This window comes from Schistocerca nitens, chromosome 11, assembly GCF_023898315.1.
Source record: "Schistocerca nitens isolate TAMUIC-IGC-003100 chromosome 11, iqSchNite1.1, whole genome shotgun sequence".
Taxonomy (NCBI): Eukaryota; Metazoa; Arthropoda; class Insecta; order Orthoptera; family Acrididae; genus Schistocerca; species Schistocerca nitens.
In genome coordinates, this window is record NC_064624.1 from 126,310,867 (window position 1) to 126,332,973 (window position 22,107).

At 44.5% G+C, this 22,107-nt stretch overlaps 1 protein-coding gene across 1 annotated transcript in view; it reads right to left on the bottom strand.

Annotated features, from left to right (window-relative positions):
* Positions 1-22,107, bottom strand: part of LOC126212702 (uncharacterized) — a 901,304-nt gene that overhangs the window by 713,627 nt on the left and 165,570 nt on the right. The window contains exon 3 of the mRNA XM_049940116.1: positions 4,745-4,841. Within this exon, the coding sequence (XP_049796073.1) occupies positions 4,745-4,841 (97 nt within the window). The remainder of the gene's footprint in view (positions 1-4,744; positions 4,842-22,107) is intronic.

Consider the following 22,107-nt stretch of genomic DNA (forward strand, 5'->3'; position numbering starts at 1 on the left):
GTTAACATACACGACAATACAGTACATATAGTCTGTAATTACAACAGTTGAGTCTTTAATTTTAAATGATACTTTTATTACTTTCTATGCTTAATACCTCTTGAAGTTGTTTCTTACTACACTCCTGGAAATTGAAATAAGAACACCGTGAATTCATTGTCCCAGGAAGGGGAAACTTTATTGACACATTCCTGGGGTCAGATACATCACATGATCACACTGACAGAACCACAGGCACATAGACACAGGCAACAGAGCATGCACAATGTCGGCACTAGTACAGTGTATATCCACCTTTCGCAGCAATGCAGGCTGCTATTCTCCCATGGAGACGATCGTAGAGATGCTGGATGTAGTCCTGTGGAACGGCTTGCCATGCCATTTCCACCTGGCGCCTCAGTTGGACCAGCGTTCGTGCTCGACGTGCAGACCGCGTGAGACGACGCTTCATCCAGTCCCAAACATGCTCAATGGGGGACAGATCCGGAGATCTTGCTGGCCAGGGTAGTTGACTTACACCTTCTAGAGCACGTTGGGTGGCACGGGATACATGCGGACGTGCATTGTCCTGTTGGAACAGCAAGTTCCCTTGCCGGTCTAGGAATGGTAGAACGATGGGTTCGATGACGGTTTGGATGTACCGTGCACTATTCAGTGTCCCCTCGATGATCACCAGTGGTGTACGGCCAGTGTAGGAGATCGCTCCCCACACCATGATGCCGGGTGTTGGCCCTGTGTGCCTCGGTCGTATGCAGTCCTGATTGTGGCGCTCACCTGCACGGCGCCAAACACGCATACGACCATCATTGGCACCAAGGCAGAAGCGACTCTCATCGCTGAAGACGACACGTCTCCATTCGTCCCTCCATTCACGCCTGTCGCGACACCACTGGAGGCGGGCTGCACGATGTTGGGGCGTGAGCGGAAGACGGCCTAACGGTGTGCGGGACCGTAGCCCAGCTTCATGGAGACGGTTGCGAATGGTCCTCGCCGATACCCCAGGAGCAACAGTGTCCCTAATTTGCTGGGAAGTGGCGGTGCGGTCCCCTACGGCACTGCGTAGGATCCTACGGTCTTGGCGTGCATCCGTGCGTCGCTGCGGTCCGGTCCCAGGTCGACGGGCACGTGCACCTTCCGCCGACCACTGGCGACAACATCGATGTACTGTGGAGACCTCACGCCCCACGTGTTGAGCAATTCGGCGGTACGTCCACCCGGCCTCCCGCATGCCCACTATACGCCCTCGCTCAAAGTCCGTCAACTGCACATACGGTTCACGTCCACGCTGTCGCGGCATGCTACCAGTGTTAAAGACTGCGATGGAGCTCCGTATGCCACGGCAAACTGGCTGACACTGACGGCGGCGGTGCACAAATGCTGCGCAGCTAGCGCCATTCGACGGCCAACACCGCGGTTCCTGGTGTGTCCGCTGTGCCGTGCGTGTGATGATTGCTTGTACAGCCCTCTCGCAGTGTCCGGAGCAAGTATGGTGGGTCTGACACACCGGTGTCAATGTGTTCTTTTTTCCATTTCCAGGAGTGTATTTTACTTCGTTCATTTACGTAATGCAAAGTATTACATAGGCACAGTTTTTGAGATAGTGTTAAGGTTTATCCTGTTTGCTCCTTTTGTATTTGTAAATTGTTCAACTTTTTACTTTTTAAAATGCAGTACGACCACACTCTCAGAGATGCCATTTACGGTATGTTCTCTCACATTCTTCCAATTTCCTGCATTTATTCGTTTCTGTTTATCTTATTGGTGTTGCTTAAGTTACTCATACATTCTTTGGTTACAACTCACAATTCTTTCTTTTAATTGGTTTGTGTATCATTCTCCATCTTTTATACCTCTTCAATTAGCCTTGTCAAATACTAATTTTATTTTATTTTATTGCCTATTAATATAAACTGTTATATAGGCATGTTTTTCCAGTTTTGTGTTAAAATTTTTTGCTGTTTACTCCCTTTATATCTATTTATTGTTCAGTTATTTTTAATTTTTTCACTGAATTACCACCACACTGTCAAAGATGTCATATACCGTGCGCTTGTACTTCAATCTAGTTGTGTAACTTCTTTTCCAGTCACGTTTACAGATATTACAACTTCTTTGTCGACAATAGTCGGCAAGTGTCTGATGATGGCCTTGTAAACGAAAACCGGTTAACACAATAAATTAATACTGTACAACAGAAGCAATCAATTGCTTTCCATTTATTACGAAAACAGAGTCCAGTTGTCTGTGCGAACAGGTTTAGCAGCGAAAAAAAATAATGATGTATTTATACAAACAAATCAGCAAATACACAGTATCAGAGAAAGAAAAAGTATTTACATCCATTGATTCAATGATAAATCTAGATGAAAGCGTAAACTTTCGAACAGAACTGCTAAATTCGCTCAATGTTTCTGGTATGTCACTGCAAAAAGAAACCTGTGAACAACATCACAGAAGCGGAGATATTAACCTGAAAAGACGACGGCACGCAAGTCAAAGTTCATGTCACGAATTCCTCTAACTTACCATTCCGCTTTAAAAGGTTCCAATTCGCGGTAAGATTACCGTACTATCAATAAAGCACGTGGGCATACTTTCCAATGTTGCGGAGTGAAATTAAATGAATCGTGCTTGTCACACGGGAAACTGCACGTAATGCGCTCGCCTGTTGGATAACCACAAAACCTTTTCGTCTTTGCACGTGGAAGCAAAATGGCAAATGTAGTTTACAACGATGTACTTTGAATAAGATAGCCACTATACAAATGAGAAGATTAACTGCAGATTCTAATCCAGTTTAGAAAAGAAATGCAGAAAAAAAAGCACGCAAAGCTCAAGCTTTAAGGCTATATTTATCATTTGGATTTGCAGTCCTTATACTTTTTCCGTGTTTGTAGTTAAAATTATTGGATATACGTTCCGCCTCTTTTACAAAACACTGTTTTTTCATGTTGCCCAGACATGTTTCGGCACCTGTGTGCGATCATCAGTGTGTTTCGTTTATCTAAAAACTGTAAAAAGGTAACATGTTTTAGGTTCTAACTGGTCGAAGAAAATGCAGCCTAAAAGTAATTTTTGTTCGATTTTGTTAGTACCGTGAATTTCCATTATATGATTTTGCATGACTATCGCTATTGTGTCCTGCACTGATAGCTTGTCATCTGCAAACCAAACGATGTAAATATGTATTTTATCAGTGTGTTAACACAGATTTTTTACAAACGTGCTTTTTATGTGCTACAATGTTTTGCGTGCGTATATTTGTTACTACTCACGTTTTGTAAAACCAAAATTGCACGAAGGACATTAATACGTGCGTGCACTGACCTCAAAGCGTGAAAGAAGAAGGTTGAATCACAACAAAACGTGAGTAATAACAAAACGTTTTGCCACAGCGAAAGCACGTTTCTAAAAATCAAGGGATGTGTTAACTCGCTGATAAAATTCACGTTTACATTGTTTGGTTTGCAGGTGAAAGCTGTCAGCGTAGGACACCATGCAGCTGGTCCTGCAAAACCATATAGTGTGAAAGCAAGATAAGAACAAAAACGAACAAAAACTGTCCTTAGACCTCATTTTGTTGGATCAGTTACAACCTAAACTGTGTTCACAAATTTTAGTGTTTTATTAACGACAAGATTCATTTCGGACTCTGTGGGTCCATCCTCAGCTGTAAGTTGTAATATGTGATTGATTTTTGCTCTTGAATGAGGTGAAGTGCATGTTCCACATAATCCAAGAAAAGCGTTTTAAACTTTTTTAACTCCATCATACGTTGATCCTGTTCATGCATGAGAAGTTACATGCATGAGGACATGCACTTCACCTCACTCAAGAGCAAAAATAAATCATGTATTACAACTTACACCTGAGGATGAACCCATGGGGTCCGTAATACATCGTGAAGCTAATAAAACACGAAAATCTGTGACTGAAGGAGTTTTTTTTTAATTCATATTTCCAGTGTATTGAATACAATCACGATTGCAGTGCCAAAATATGAATAAAATTAAAATATGTTCACTGTTTACAGTTTTTCAATAAACAACACCCACTGATGATGGTACAGAGGTGCCGAAACATGTTTAGGTAACAAGAGAAAACAGTGCAACTTGCTGGCAGATTAAAACTGAGTGCAGGACCGAGACTCGAACTCGCGACCTTTGCCTTTCGCGGGCAAGTGCTCTACCAACTGAGCTACCCAAGCACGACTGACGCCGCGTCCTCACAGCTTTACTTCTGCCAGTACCTCGTCTCCTACCTTCCAAACTTTACAGAAGCTCTACTTCATATCAGCGCACACTCCGCTGCAGAGTGAAAATCTCATTCTGGAAACATCCTCCAGGCTGTGGCTGAGCCATGTCTCCGCAACATCCTTTCCTTCAGGAGTGCTAGTTCTGGAAGGTTCGGAGGAGAGCTTCTGTAAAGTTTGGAAGGTAGGAGGCGAGGTACTGGCAGAAGTAAAGCTGTCAGTACGGAGCGTGAGTCGTGCTTGGGTAGCTCAGGTGGTAGAGCACTTGTCCGCGAAAGGCAAAGGTCCCGAGTTCGAGTCTCGGTGTGGCACACAGTTTTAATCTGCCAGGAAGTTTCATGTCAGCGCACACTCCGCTGCAGAGTGAAAATCTCATTCTGGAAGAGAAAAATGCGGAACCTTTCCAGCTAGTAAGTGCAGTAGCGAGGTAGAAAGGTCTCTGGGGCAGAGTTCAGATGTAAGGAGAGTTAAGCTGACAGCACATGGACTTACCCAGCATGGTGTCCGCCTCATCGCTGGGCTCCAGTAGTCCCACCCTCTGGACCGCGCTGTACGACTGGGTCCTCCTCCTCGACACCTCCGACAAGTCCTGAAACAGGCGACCGTGTCAGGATGTTTCCAACATCTGTCCCCCTCCTCAGAGAACGGTGGACACCTAAATGTGTGCAAAGGATGCAACTTCCCAGATACAATGTTTGGTTAAAAAATGGTTCAAATGGCTCTGAGCACAATGGGACTTAACTTCGGAGATCATCAGTCCCCTATAACGGAACTACTTAAACCTAACTAACGTAAGGACATCACAAACATCCATGCCCGAGGCAGGATTCGAACCTGCGACCGTAGCGGTCGCGCGGTTCCGGACTGAAGCGCCTAGAACCGCTCGGCCACTGCGGCCGGCTACAATGTTTGGTCAGAAGTATGCACACACCCCTAGTGAATGCACAACTGACCACTGGATGTCTAAGGATGGCAGGTATCGCCGAAACCCCCGGTTTTCAGTTATACCATTTTATTCCATGCCAGGTAACACTGGTTCCCGTCAGATGACGGAAGTTAAGCGCTGTCGGGCTGGGTTAGCACTTGGATGGGTGACCATCCGGTCTGCCGAGCGCTGTTGGCAAGCGGGGAGCACTCAGCCCTTGTGCGGCAAACTGAGGAGCTACTCGACTGAGAAGTAGCGGCTCCGGTCTCGGAAACTTAGGCCGGGAGAGCGGTGTGCTGACCACATACCGCTGCATATCCGCATCCAGTGACGCCTGTGAACTGAGGATGACACGGCGGCCGGTCGCTACCGTTGGGCCTTCATGGCCTGTGCGGGAGGAGTTTAGTTTTTTAGTTTAACCTGACTGTTAAAAGCGCTAAATAAATGTCGTGTGACTAGGGCCTCCCGTCGGGTAGACCGTTCGCCGGGTGCAAGTCTTTCGATTTGACGCCACTTCGGCGACTTGCGCGTCGATGGGGATGAAATGATGATGATTAGGACAACACAACACCCCGAACCTGAGCGGAGAAAATCTCCGACCCAAGCTGGGAATCGAACCCGGGCCCTTAGGATTGACAGTCTGTCGCGCTGACCACTCAGCTACCGGGGGGAGGACGTTAAAAGCGCTTAAAACCATCGGTTTCTGAAATTGCCAAGTTCCGGTTTCTGATTCCAAGGTTGGTTGGTTGGGCAGGAGAGTAAAGGAATGAAAGCCCAGGGTCACCAGTCCCTTTTTCCTCATGAAAACACGCCTGGATTTAAACCATTCCCAAAATGAGTCGCGGAAAGTATAAAGGCGTTAAACAAACTGGGAATCACTTTGGAAGAAAAAACGTAAGAAGTAAACCGAAGGGGGAAAACGTGCACTAAAAGGAAAACAATGCAATTGATGGTATTGAAATAATATAGCAGGCGCCTCGCTGATCGCAACAGTAAGAAAGGGTGATGGTTGGTTGGTGTGGTTGGAGAGTTAAGGGGACCAAACCGCAGCGCCATCTGTCCGTTTTTTCTCATGCAAATTGGTCTCGCATTAAAACCATTCCCAAAAGGGGTTTATTTCCTGTTATAAGTGTAGAAATCGAACGAAGATTGAAAAATTTTGACTCTCAGTTTAAAGACGCATAAAGTCAAAATATTAGATTATACGCGAATAAAATAAAATTTAGTTCGTCGACCTTTCGCGGCTTTTCTCGAAAAGTGAAAGTGGTTGAATACTACAACAAGAAAAAAGCAATTTTCTCCTACTGATTCTAACGTTTTGAAACTCTGCTCAAAAATCATGTTTTAATCGGGGACCGTGTCAGTATTTGGGCATTACGAATAGTCAGTGCTAAAAGGGTGAAAACCGAAGTTGGGGAACTCTGTTTTTCAAGGGCAACAAGCAGAAATTTGGAAATTTGTGGTTAGTTTCTATGGGACCAAACTGCTGAGGTCATCGGTCCAGGCTTACACACTATTTAACCGAACCTAAAGTAACTTACACTAAGGACAACACATACCCATATCCGAGGGAGCACTCGAAGCTCCGACGGGGGGAGTCGTGCGAAGAGTGGCGAGGCGACTAAGACCGCGCGGCTATCCCGCGGGACAAGAAGAAGTAGGTACATTATGTGGACATAGGCAGCAGATCAGCTACTGTCTATTTTCTGTATACTATAAATGAATCACTATGTGGACTGTGGTTTCATCGCCAGACACCACACTTGCTAGGTGGTAGCCTTTAAATCGGCCGCGGTCCGGTAGTATACGTCGGACCCGCGTGTCGCCACTGTCAGTGATTGCAGACCGAGCGCCGCCACACGGCAGGTCTAGAGAGACTTCCTAGCACTCGCCCTAGTTGTACAGCCGACTTTGCTAGCGATGGTTCACTGACAAATTACGCTCTCATTTGCCGAGACGATAGTTAGCATAGCCTTCAGCTACGTCATTTGCTACGACCTAGCAAGGCGCCATATTCAGTTACTATTGATATTGTGAATCATGTACCGTCAGACCGACGTTCACCATTAATGGATTAAAGTCTCCGCAATATCCTTTCTTTCAGGAGTGCTAGTTCTGCAAGGTTCGCAGGAGAGCTTCTGTAATGTTTGGAAGGTAGGAGACGAGGTACTGGCAGAAGTAAAGCTGTGAGTACCGGGCGTGAGTCGTGCTTCGGTAGCTCAGTTGGTAGAGCACTTGCCCGCGAAAGGCAAAGGTCCCGAGTTCGAGTCTCGGTCGGGCACACAGTTCTAATCTGCCAGGAAGTTTCATATCAGCGCACACTCCGCTGCTGAGTGAAAATCTCATTCTGTAAAGTTAAGTATTCCACCAGCTACGTCCGTTTTTCTAAAGTCTAATTTCCCTGTCCTGTTCCAGACCTCGCGCCAGCCTGCGTAAGCTAAAACGCGTGCCTTTCGGCTTCCTCTAGTATTCCTGGGTTGGCTCTCCTGCCAATCCACAACATGGACGATGTGCCCTATTCTACAACATATTTTAAATCTATGTGACGATGCTATGCTGATTATGTTTATATGTTTTGACGATGCCATTATGGCCGTATCACTTTAGGACATTGTGTAAAAAAGATCTGAAGATGGTCATTACAGACTGAAACCGGTACATCTACATATACACGATTACTCTGCAATTCACATTTAAGTGCTTGGCAGAGGGTTCATCGAACCACAGTAATACTATCTCCCTACCTTTCCACTCCCGAACAGCGCGCGGGAAAAACGAACACCTAAACCTTTCTGTTCGAGCTCGGATTTCTCTTATTTTATTTTGATGATCATTCCTACCTATGTAGGTTGGGATCAACAAAATATTTTCGCATTCGGAAGAGAAAGTTGGTGACTGATATTTCGTAAATAGATCTCGCCGCGACGAAAAACGTCTTTGCTTTAATGACTTCCATCCCAATTCGCGTATCATATCTGCCACACTCTCTCCCCTATTACGTGATAATACAAAACGAACTGCCCTTTTTTGCACCCTTTCGATGTCCTCTGTCAATCCTACCTGGTAAGGATCCCACACCGCGCAGCAATATTCTAACCGAGGACGAACGAGTGTAGTGTAAGCTGTCTATTTAGTGGACTTGTCGCATCTTCTAAGTGTCCTGCCAATGAAACGCAACCTTTGGCTCGTCTTCCCCACAATATTATCTATGTGGTCTTCCCAACTGAAGTTGTTCGTAATTTTAACACCCAGGTACTTAGTTGAATTGACAGCCTTGAGAATTGTACTATTCATCGAGTAATCGAATTCCAACGGATTTGTTTTGTAACTCATGTGCCTCACCTCACACTTTTCGTTATTTAGCGTCAACTGCCACCTGCCATACCATACGTCTAAAGAATTCATTTGTGACCAGAGACTGGAATAAAAAAGCATTTTACAGTATTGGATCACTGTTTGCACACGCGATTATGTCGCAGTTGGTGAAAAAAAAGCAATTTTCAAATAACTTCCGGGAATTCAGCCAGGTAACACTTTCAGCGACCGCCGATATTTCGGCGGGAGAACACCCCGCCATTTTCAAGGCAAACTGCAACGGACAGGCGACGTCATGGAAATTTAAAACCTCTGTTCTCGGGCTGATGCAGCAAAGGTAACACACACACTGAACACTAGTGCCACCAAAGATGACCGGAGTCAGAGATATCCATGGAGGTATAAGGAGGAGAGATGGCACTATGGCCGTCTGCTGTACGTCTGTTTGAAGCCGGTGGGCCGCCATGTTTGATTGGTCAAAACAGTGACAGAGCTCTTGTCAGTATTGCGTGTTCTTCATATTTAACGTTATGTCTGCGAAATAATTTCAGATGATGAGTGTTACAATGTTTACATGCATAACACAACGTCAGAATAGCTTTTTCAGGTGTTTTCGTTTTGTTTTTAATGCGTTTTTGCCCATCAATACAACTGATTTGGTCTCGTTAACTTAAGTGTTTCTTTTGGATACGAACTTCGAATGATGAAAAATAACAGTGTACAAAGCTCTTTTCAAACTCAAATCACCTTTTACTGTATTTGTGTCGATGTAAACTGAAAGCAGAACCCGAAAGCTATGCTAGTTTACATACCGGATGATATTTCTTACTCGTTTACACACTTATACAAAATTTCATTTGTAAATACAAACATCGTTTGTGCTTTGTCAAGAAAAATAAGCATATGAACCCACAGAGCCCTACGAGCTTCATTGATCGGAAATCTGAAATAAAATAAGAAGAAAACAGTTTCACAAAACGTAAACAAGGCCGCACATCTCACGAATATAAACGACAATATTTTACGAACGGGGCCACTTACGCATGGAACGTGATTCCTTTTAACTTGGTAGCACTATTCCAACGGTTAGTACACCCGTAAACAACGCAAACCGGCATTTTAAAATGAAAAAACCTTCAGCAGCTCTAGACAGTAGCACAATCGGAAACGAGTCTTCTGACCAAACTGCAATGGCGGAGCTCGGTTTCTGTCGGCTTCAAGTTTGTGACGTCATGGCATCTCCCCTCCTTATACCTCCATGGATATATCGGTAGTGAGACTACGAACTCGCGGGTGAGGTAGCATTGACTCTGTCCCTCTGTATACGAGTTCAAACAAAAACCGCTGATCGCTAATTTAATCTCAACTGCCTCCCTAATAAATGGTTCAAATGGCTCTGAGCACTATGGGACTCAACTGCTGAGGTCATTAGTCCCCTAGAACTTAGAACTATTTAAACCTAACTAACCTAAGGACAGCACAAACATCCATGCCCGAGGCAGGATTCGAACCTGCGACCGTAGCGGTCTTGCGGTTCCAGACCGCAGCGCCTTTAACCGCACGGCCACTTCGGCCGGCGCCTCCCTAATAAGACTGTCCCAATAGCTGTACGTGCATGCCAATATCTCGGTGTTATTATATAACATGGAGTGACCAGTATCCAAGCAATGTTCAGCATTAGCAGATCTACTTGGCTGCTGTAATCGTGTGTTCCGTTTATGCTCAGTACATCGGTCCTCCACGGTCCTCATAGCTTCACCAAAATATACCATGCCGCAGCAACAGGGAGGAAATGTATCGGTGTTTACATAAGCTAGATAAACTTCGTAGCTGTCGAGCTAGACTGCAATGTGCTTTGTCGTTTTTATTGAGGTGTCGTGATGAAAATCATGTCCCAACATTTGCCAAGGTTGTGCACCATATTAATTCTCGTGCGTCAAGCAACGTGCTGGCTTGGCTCCGTGAAAGGATCCGTTTTACTCGTCGACATTTGGATTCTGTTTCCAAAGAATTGTTTCCTTTTGCTTTAATGGTTGCATCGGAACTGTCTGATTTCACTTGTGATTGGTTGGACGGTGCCTCGTGGACTCAAGCTGACTGAATACAACTTCGTTACTGCCCGGCATTTGGCAAAGTTTGAACGTTTTCATCATGCGGAGTCTGATGTTATATCTCAACGTTTTGTGATAAATCTCACAGAGAAATCTTTTGACGACGCAACCTTATCCGTGCTTGGGAAGGGTTTAAATTTTGCACCCACTCCGAAGAATTTGCCGGTAGTTGATTTTATTAGTTCAATTGAACAGGCAGTTTGCAAACTACCTCCTGACGCTGCAGAGGAAGTTAGGAGGGAGGCATGCCGTGTTTTGACTAGGGCTCGTCCACCCAAGAGTAATGTAACAGCAGCAGAGAGGGCTGCTTTACGCTCTCTCAAAGTTGATCTCAGTATTGTTATTTTACCTGCTGACAAGGGCAATGCCACCGTTGTTTTAGATAAACATGATTATGTACAAAAGATGCAACGTTTACTATCTGATTCAGCGTATCGCAGAATCGATGCTGACCCCACGAAAAGTGTTGAGAGAAAGACCAACAGCCTCCTGAAGAAAAGTGGTTTGTCGCAGGACACAATCAAGAGGCTTAACACCTATAGTGCCGTTCCCCCTAGGTTATATGGCCTTCCACGGGTTCATAAGGAAGGGGTTCCTTTCCGTCCTATAGTAACATCGGCGCTCCGACATATCGTGTATCCAAGCATCTTGCTTCTCTGTTGAGTCCACAAGTAGGACGGTGTGAACATCATATCAGGAACTCAGCTGATTTTTTACGTCGTTTGGAGGGACTGAGGCTGAATGACTCTGATATTTTAGTGAGTTTCGATGTGGTCTCTCTCTTCACTCGTGTTCCTCTGTCTGATTCGTTGCGGCTAATTGAAACTAGGTATGGTGCTGAATTAACTAATCTCTTTCGTCATGTGTTGACATTCACTTACTTTTTATTCAACGACCAGTATTACGAGCAGACAGATGGAGTTGCGATGGGTAGTCCGTTGTCTCCTGTGATCGCAAATTTATTTATGGAAGACTTCGAGGAACGTGCATTGGAGTCGGCGCCTTTGTAACCCGCCTGTTTCTTTCGATATGTTTACGATACCTTCGTTGTTTGGCCTCACAGTAGGGAGAATTTGAATGTCTTTCTAGAACATCTGAACTCGATCCACCCGAACATTCTTTTTACGATGGAGGTGGAAGAGGATGGTTGCCTTCCCTTTCTCGACGTGTTGGTTAGGAGGAAGGATGATGGGTCACTGGGACATGCAGTCTACAGGAAACGTACTCACACCGACTTGTACTTACAGGCTAATAGTTGTCACCATTCGGCTCAGCGTGAAGGGGTACTTCCTAGCTTGGTACACAGGGCACATGTCGTTTCTGACGCTGAGACTTTGCCAGCTGAGCTGTCCCATCTTGAAGTTACATTTCGTCAAAATGGTTATAGTGATAGACAGATTGAACGTGCGTTGCGCTATCGACCAACTGTACATCGGGTGACTGATGATAATTTTGAGTCGAAACCTAAGTATACTGCCTCTTTGCCTTATGTAGGAAACACTTCCAACAAGATCGGTCATATTTTACAAAAATACGACGTGAATTGTGTTTTCCGACCTCCATCTAAAATCAGAGCGCTTTTGTGTTTCGTTAAGGATGATCTTGGACCGCGTAAGGCGGGTGTATATCGTATTCCTTGTAGCTGTGGCATCGCATATATCGCATTCCCTGTAGCTGCGGCATCGCATATATTGGTCAAACTATCAGGACCGTGGAGGACCGATGAACTGAGCATAAACGGCACACACGATTACAGCAGCCAAGTAGATCTGCTATTGCCGAACATTGCTTGGATACTGGTCACCCCATGTTATATAATAACACCGAGATATTGGCATGCACGTCCAGCTATTGGGACAGTGTCATTAAGGAGGCAGTTGAGATTAAACTAGCGAGCAACCTCGTTAACAGGGATGGAGGTTTCTGTTTAAACTCTGTTTGGAATCCGGCTCTCTCCCTTGTCAAAAAACAGAGGAACAGAGTCAATGCTGCCTCACCTGTGAATTCATAGTCTCACAATCGATAGCTCTGACTTTGGTCATCTTTGGTGGCACTAGTGTTCAATGTGTGTGTTATCTTTCCTGCTTCAGTCCGAGAACCGAGGTTTTAAATTTGCATGTACATTGCCCGCCCGTTGCAGGTTGCCTTGAAAATGGCGGGGTGTTCTCCCGCCGAAATACCGGCGGTCGCTGAAGTCCCGGAAGTTATTTGAAAGTTGTACACGTCAGGAGAAAGTAAGGTATCACATAAATGAATTATTGTTAAGTTACCAAGAGTTCCTCCCTCTATTATTATTTCACAGAAGAAGATCTTTAATCGAAGTTTCCTTTAATTTACGTCTATGGTCACAAACTTTTTCTTTACAGATTACCGCTTTCGGTCTATAATGACCATCATCAGATATCTTTTATAAAAACAAAGTCCTAATGTACTGCAGCCACAGTGGCATTATAGACCGAAAACGGTAATCTCTTAACAAAATGTTGGTGACGATAGACGTAAGTCAAAGGAAAGTAATTGTATATACGGGTCACTGTTTTATTTGCGACAATGTCGCAGCTTGTGAATCTCTAGTCTTTTTGGCGAATGAAGCATTGTGCTTCATTGCTACATCACTTCGTAGAAATACACTACTGGCCATAAAATTTGCTACACCAAGAAGAAATGCGGATGATAAACGGGTATTCATTGGACAAATATATTATACTAGAACTGACATGTGATTACATTTTCAAGCAATTTGGGTGCATAGATCCTGAGAAATCAGTACCCAGAACAACCACCTCTGGCCGTAATAAAGGCCTCGATACGCCTGGGCATTGAGTCAAACAGAGCTCGGATGGCGTGTATAGGTACAGCTGCCCATGCAGCTTCAACACGATACCACAGTTCATCAAGAGTAGTGACTGGCGTATTGTGACGAGCCAGCTGCTCGGCCACCATTGACCAGACGTTCTCAGTTGGTGAGAGATCTGGAGAATGTGCTGGCCAGGGCAGCAGTCTAACATTTTCTGTATCCAGAAAGACCCATACAGGACCTGCAACGTGCGGTCGTGCATTATCCTGCTGAAATGTAGGGTTTCGCAAGGATCGAATGAAGGGTAGAGTCACGGATCGTAACACATCTGAAATGTAGCGTCCACTGTTCAAAGTGCCGTCAATGCGAACAAGAGGTGACCGAGACAGGTAACCAATGGCACCCCATGCACACGCCGGGTGATACGCCAGTATGGCGATGACGAATACACGTTTGCAATGTGCGTTCACCGCGATGTCACCAAATGCGGATGCGACCATCACGATGCTGTAAACAGAACCTGGATTCATCCGAAAAAATGACGTTTTGCCATTCGTGCACCCAGGTTCGTCGTCGAGTACACCATCGCAGGCGCTCCTGTCTGTGATGCAGCGTCAAGGATAACCGCAGCCACGGTCTCCGAGCTGATAGTCCGTGCTGCTGCAAACGTCGTCGAACTGTTCGTGCAGATGATTGTTGTCTTGCAAACGTCCCCATCTGTTGACTCGGGGATCGAGACGTGGCTGCACGATCCGTTACAGCCATGCGGATAAGATGCCTGTCATCTCGACTGGTAGCGATACGAGGCCGTTGGGATCCAGCACGGCGTTCCGTATTACCCTCCTGAACCCACCGATTCCATGTTCTGGTAACAGTCATTGGACCTCGACCAACGCGAGCAGCAATGTCGCGATACGATAAACCGCAATCGCGATAGGCTACAATCCGACCTTTATCAAAGTCGGAAACGTGATGGTACGCATTTCTCCTCCTTACACAACGCTTGACCAGGCAACGCCGGTCAACTGCTGTTTGTGTATGAGGAATCGGTTGGAAACTTCCCTCATGGCAGCACGTTGTAGGTGTCCCCACCGGCGCCAACCTTGTGTGAGTGCTCTGAAAAGCTAATCATTTGCATATCACAGCCTCTTCTTCCTGTCGGTTAAATTTCGCGTCTGTAGCACGTCATCTTCGTGGTGAAGCAATTTTAATGGCCAGTAGCGTATTAAGACACAAAGGAGTTGGGCAGTATCGTTCCAGCAGGGCTGCGTCACTTGGTATGCCGTGTGTTTGTTGTTCGTTTCTGTCGGCGTTGTTATTAATATAGCACAGATCGCTTTTCCCATTTTCTACAATAACGCAATATTTCACACCAATGCAAACTTGACGAACAAAATTTACTCTTTTTTCTGAAAAAATTAATTTAAAACCAAAAACATATGCTGTGGCTAATAGATATTTCTGTTTTTTATAGTCGGTTATCACAACCATGAAGAATGGACCTTGCCGTTGGTGGGGAGGCTTGCGTGCCTCAGCGATACAGATAGCCGTACCGTTGGTGCAACCACAACGGAGGGGTATCTGTTGAGAGGCCAGACAAACGTTTGGTTCCTGAAGAGGGGCAGCAGCCTTTTCAGTAGTTGCAGGGGCAACAGTCTGGATGATTGACTGATCTGGCCTTGCAACATTAACCAAAACAGCCTTGCTGTGCTGGTACTGCGAACGGCTGAAAGCAAGGGGAAACTACGGCCGTAATTTTTCCCGAGGGCATCCAGCTTTACTGTATGATTAAATGATGATGGCGTCCTGTTGGGTAAAATATTCCGGAGGTAAAATAGTCCCCCATTCGGATCTCCGGGCGGGGACTACTCAAGAGGACGTCTTTATCAGGAAAAAGAAAACTGGCGTTCTACGGATCGGATCGGTGCGTGGAATGTCAGATCCCTTAATCGGGCAGGTAGGTTAGAAAATTTAAAAAGGGAAATGGATAGGTTGAAGTTAGATATAGTGAGAATTAGTGATTTCGGTGGCAGGAAGAACAAGACTTCTGGTCAGGTTAATACAGTGTTAGAAATAGGGGTAATGCAGGAGCAGGTTTAATACTGAATAGGAAAATAGGAATGCGGGTAAGCTACTACAAACAGCACAGTGAACGCGTTATTGTGGCCAAGATAGACACGAAGCCCACGCCTACTACAGTAGTACAAGTTTATATGCCAACTAGCTCTGCAGATGATGAAGAAATTGATGAAATGTATGATGAGATAAAAGAAATTATTCAGATAGTGAAGGGAGACGAAAATTTAATAGTCATGGGTGACTGGAATTCGGTAATAGAAAAACGAAGAGAAGGAAACGTAGTAGGTGAATATGGATTGGGGGTAAGAAATAAGCGAGAGAGCCACCTGGTAGCATTCTGCACAGAGCATAAGTTAATTATAGCTAACACTTAGTTCAAGAATCATTAAAGAAGGCTGTATACATGGAAGAAGCCTGGAGATACTAAAAGGTTTCAGGTAGATTATATAATGGTAAGACAGAAATTTAGGAACCAGGTTTTAAATTGTAAGACATTTCCAGGGGCAGATGTGGACTCTGACCACAATCTATTGGTTATGAACTGTAGATTAAAACTGAAGAAACTGCAAAAAGGTCGGAATTTAAGTAGATGGGACCTGGATAAACTGAAAGAACCAGAGGTTGTACAGAGTTTCAGGGAGAGCATAAGGGAACAATTGACACGAATGGGGGAAAGAAATACAGTAGAAGAAGAATGGGTAGCTTTGAGGGATGAAGTAGTGAAGGCAGCAGAAAATCAAGTAGGTAAAAAGACGGGGGCTAGTAGAAATCCTTGGGTAAAAGAAGAAATATTGAATCAAATTGATGAAAGGAGAAAATATGAAAATGCAGTAAACGAAGCAGGCAAAAAGGAATACAAACGTCTCAAAAATGAGATCGACAGGAAGTGCAAAATGGTTAAGCAGGGATGGCTAGAGGACAAATGTAAGGATATAGATGCTTATCTCACTAGGGGTACGATAGATACCGCGTACAGGTAAATGAAAGAGTCATTTGGAGAAAAGAGAACCACTTGTATGAATATCAGGAGCTCAGATGGAAACCCAGTTCCAAGCAAAGAAGGGAAAGCAGAAAGGTGGAAGGAGTATATAGAGGGACTATACAAGGGCGATGTACTTGAGGACAATATTATGGAAATGGAAAAGGATGTAGATAAAGATGGAATGTGAGATGTGATACTGCATGAAGAGTTTGACAGAGCACTGTAAGACCTGAGTCGAAACAAGGCCCTGGGAGTAGACAACATTCCATTAGAACTACTGACAGCCTTAGGAGAACCAGTCCTGACAAAACTCTACCATCTGGTGAACAAGATGTATGAGACAGGCGAAATACCCTCAGACCTGAAGAAGAATATAATAATTCCAATCCCAAAGAAAGCAGGTATTCACAGATGTGAAAATTACCGAACTATGAGTTTAATAAGTCACGGCTGCAAAATACTAACGCGAATTCGTCACTAACGAATGGAGAAACTGGTAGAAGTCGACCCTGGGGGAGATAAATTTGGATTCCGTAGAAATATTAGAACACGTGAGGCAATACTGAGCCTACGACTTATCTTAGAAAATAGATTAAGGAAAGGCAAACCTACGTTTCTAGCATTTGTAGACTTAGAGAAAGCTTATGACAATGTTGACTGGAATACTCTCTTTCAAATTCTGAAGGTGGCAGGGGTAAAATACAGGGAGCGAAAAGCTATTTACAATTTGTACAGAAACCAGATGACAGTTGTAAGAGGCGAGGGACATGAAAGGGAAGCGGTGGTTGGGAAGGGAGTGAGACAGGGTTGTAGCCTATCCCCGATGTTATTCAATCTGTATATTGAGCAAGCAGTGAAGGAAACAAAAGAAAAATTTGGAGTAGGCATTAAAATCCAGGGAGAAGAAATAAAAACTTTGATGTTCGCCGATGACATTGTAATTCTGTCAGAGACAGCAAAGGACTTGGAAGAGCAGTTCAACGGAATGGACAGTGTCTTGAAAGGAGGATATAAGATGAACATCAACAAAAGTAAAACGAGGATAATGGAATGTAGTCGAATTAAGTCGGGTGATGCTGAGGGAATTAGATTAGGAAATGAGACACTTAAAGTAGTAAAGGAGGTTTGCTATTTGGGGAGAAAGTAGAGAGGATATAAAATGTAGACTGGCAATGGCAAGGAAAGCGTTTCTGAAGAAGAGAAATTTGTTAACATCGAGTATATATTTAAGTGTCAGGAAGTCGTTTCTGAAAGTATTTGTATGGAGCGTAGCCATGTATGGAAGTGAAACATGGGCGATAACTAGTTTGGACAAGAATAGAATAGAAGCTTTCGAAATGTGGTGCTACAGAAGAATGTTGAAGATTAGATGGGTAGATCACATAACTGATGAGGAGGTATTGAATAGAATTTGGGAGACGGGAAATTTGTGGCACAACTTGACTAGAAGAAGGGATCGGTTGGCAGGACATGTTCTGAGGCATCAAGGGATCACCAACTTAGTATTGGAGGGCAGCGTGGAGGGTAAAAATCGTAGAGGGAGACCAAGAGATGAATACAGTAAGAAGATTCAGAAGGATGCAGGTTGCAGTAGGTACTGGGAGATGAAGAAGCTTGCACGCGATAAAGTAGCTTGGAGAGCTGCATCAAACCAGTCTCAGGACTGAAGACAACAACAGCAACAACAACAACAACGACAACAAATGATCGAAAAAAATTTTTTTCAGCTAAATCCTTTACAGAGTACTTAAATAAAACCTTAATCTATCGACATATGATGAAAACGGAAAATCAAATTTTTTTTACCTGAACCACGGTGTGGTCCCCTTAAGGGGCTCGCCACATCGGCACCATCCTTCTGCTCGTAGAACTCTTCGTTTCATGTGAAATACGTGGTTGTGAGACAACATTGCTCATTGCTCAAGAAAGTTTATTTGTTCGGTGTGGTGAAAAGAGCGCTAAGACACCTCGTAGAAACACAGCGATGTTCAAGCACCTGTGAAATCGCAAGTTTTCCTGCCATTCATTAAGGACGCTACTGACTGCATAGAAGTAAATTTGAAAAAGCGGAACATCGCGTTAATTTACACACCCACACGGAAGATACAAGATCAGCTAAAATCGGTCAAGGATGATCGCCAACCGCTGGAAAAAGCTGAAATTATAAGATTTCGTGTAACTGTGAGACAGATGTACGTCGGTACTACAAAAAGAACGGTCAAAACAACGACTAGAAGAGCACAAGGGCAGTTGTAGAAGAGGGGAGACTGACAGATCAGCTGTCGGACAGCACACTTTGCACCCAGGAGACCACCGCATTCGTTTTGATAGGACCCAAGTACTGGCAGCCACAAGCGGACACGTTGAAACTCTGTACAGAGAGCCGGCCGCTGTGGCCGAGCGGTTCTAGGAGCTTCAGTTTGGAACCGCGCTGCTGCTACGGTCGCAGGTTCGACTCCTGCCTTGGGCATGGATGTGTGTGATGTCCTTAGGTTACTTAAGTTTAAGTAGTTCTAAGTCAGATGTTAAGTCCCATAGCGCTTAGAGCCATTTTCTGTACAGAGACTGTAAAACACTGGGAATTTCAGCAGGAAGGAGGAGGGGATGAAACCCAACGACTTCTGGGTTCTGGTGCCGAAGAAGACGTATACCAGTCTTCACCACGAAGTGACAGCGAAAGCAAACGACGGCAGTCCACAACAGCCAGTTGCGCACGCGCATTCGAAACATTTGACGTCACGCCACTGCGCGGAGGCGGAATTTTGCTGTAGTCAGTAGCGAGCCACGGTGTGAATCGGACGTTCAAAGTTGCTACGATCCGCCCTTGAAAATGTCCCCCGCAGACGGGGCCGAAACGTCTGTGAAATCCATTCGACCAGTATAATAGCCTAGAACATCTTATTGTGACATTTCCGGCCATGAAAGCTCACATTTTACAATTAAACAAAACAGTATTAATCAATGTGGGCTTTCACGGCCGATGTTGTCTTCAGTTGAAACTTCCGGGTTGAGAGGCCGTGGTCGATGTATAAAATTTCCACCTAACGTTTCGTCTCCATCTGCGGGAGACATCTTCTGAGGTCATTCGGCTACTGCCACTGAGGCTCCAGCTACTCTCGCATAGAGGGCACCATCATTCGTCACGTGATGCGGACGGTATGCCTATCTTCGGAAGGCGTCATCATTCTCGATTAAGAGTAATCGATTGTCATTCTGCTGGCGCAACGTCGACATCCATATTTTGTCCTACTTCGAAACTTCCCCTTTTTTTATTAAAATTATTATGGTGTTTGTGGAAATACAGTTCTAAGCAAAGAAGGGAAAGCAGAAAGGTGGAAGGAGTATGTAGAGGGTCTGTACAAGGGTGATGTACTTGAGGACAATATTATGGAAATGGTAGAGGATGTAGATGAAGATGAAATGGGAGATACGATACTGCGTGGAGAGTTTGACAGAGCACTGAAAGACCTGAGTCGAAACAAGGCCCCGGGAGTAGACAACATTCCATTGGAATTACTGACGGCCTTGGGAGAGCCAGTCCCTACAAAACTCTACCATCTGGTGAGCAAGATGTATGAGACAGGCGAAATACCCTCAGACTTCAAGAAGAATATAATAATTCCAATCCCACAGAAAGCAGGTGTTGACAGATGTGAAAATTACCGAACTATCAGTTTAATAAGCCACAGCTGCAAAATACTAACGCGAATTCTTTACAGACGAATGGAAAAACTGATAGAAGCCGACCTCGGGGAAGATCAGTTTGGATTCCGTAGAAATGTTGGAACACGTGAGGCAATACTGACCCTACGACTTCTCTTAGAAGAAAGATTAAGAAAAGGCAAACCTACGTTTCTAGCATTTGTAGAGTTAGAGAAAGCTTTTGACAATGTTGACTGGAATACTCTCTTTCAAATTCTGAAGGTGGCAGGGGTAAAATACAGGGAGCGAAAGGCTACTTACAATTTGTACAGAAACCAGATGGCAGTTGTAAGAGTCGAGGGGTACGAAAGGGAAGCAGTGGTTGGGAAAGGAGTGAGACGGGGTTGTAGTCTATCCCCGATGTTATTCAATCTGTATATTGAGCAAGCAATAAAGGAAACAAAAGAAAAATTCGTAGTAGGTATTAAAATCCATGGAGAAGAAATAAAAACGTTGAGGTTCGCCGATGACATTGTAATTCTGTCAGAGACAGCAAAGGACTTGGAAGAGCAGTTGAACGGAATGGATGGTGTCTTGAATGGAGGATATAAGATGAACATCATCAAAAGCAAAACGAAGATAATGTAATGTAGTCGAATTAAGTCGGGTGATGTTGAGGGTATTAGATTAGGAAATGAGACACTTAAAGTAGTAAAGGAGTTTTGCTATTTGGGGAGCAAAATAACCGATGATGGTCGAAGTAGAGAGGATATAAAATGTAGACTGGCAATGACAAGGAAAGCGTTTCTGAAGAAGAGAAATTTGTTAACATCGAGTATAGATTGAAGTGTCAGGAAGTCATTTCTGAAAGTATTTGTATGGAGTGTAGCCATGTATGGAAGTGAAACATGGACGGTAAATAGTTTGGACAAGAAGAGAATAGAAGCTTTCGAAATGTGGTGCTACAGAAGAATGCTGAAGATTAGATGGGTAGATCACATAACTAATGAGGAGGTACTGAATAGGATTGGGGAGAAGAGGAGTTTGTGGCACAACTTGACTAGAAGAAGGGATCGGTTGGTAGGACATGTTCTGAGGCATCAAGGGATCACCAATTTAGTATTGGAGGGCATCGTGGAGGGAAAAAATCGTAGAGTGAGACCAGGAGATGAATATACTAAACAGATTCAGAAGGATGTAGGCTGCAGTAGGTACTGGGAGATGATGAATCTTGCAGAAGATAGAGTAGCACGGAGAGCTGCATCAAACCAGTCTCAGGACTGAAGACCACAACAACAACAACAACAACAACAACACGGTGTTTGTGAATCTCTATTGCTTCTCTATACATGCGCGCATGATAATGAAATGGTCGTGCTAGAACGCTTGTCTCATTAAATTTAACGTCGTGGTTCCCATCTCCAAAAACATGTTCAGCTACGGCCGATTTTTCGATGTGTCCTATGCGACAGTTTCTTTTATTTATAGGATCTTCAGACCCACCAAGAAGATTAAGGAATATTTAAGAACTGCAAAAGACGCCCGACACCCCCTAACAACTCCTGGGGTATACAAAATTCCATGCAGTTGTGGACAAGTATATATTGGAACAACGAAAAGAAGTGTAAACACCCGCTTAGCCGAACATAAAAGAAACTGTCGCTTAGGACACATCGGAAAATCGGCCGTGGCTGTTTTTCGAGATGGGAACCACGAAAATAAATTTAATGAGGCAAGCGTTCTAGCAAGAACATCCCACTATCACGCGCGCATGTATAGAGAAGCAATAGAGATTCACGAACACCATAACAATTTTAATAGAAAAGAGAAAGTTCTAAAGTTAGTCAAGATATGGATGTCGACGTTGCGCCAGCAGAATGACAATCGATTGCTCTTAATCGAGAATGATGACTCCTTCCAAAGATAGGCATCACGTGACGAATGGTGTTGCCCTCTACGCGCTCTATAAATGCGAGAGTAGCTGGAGCCTCAGTGGCAGTAGCC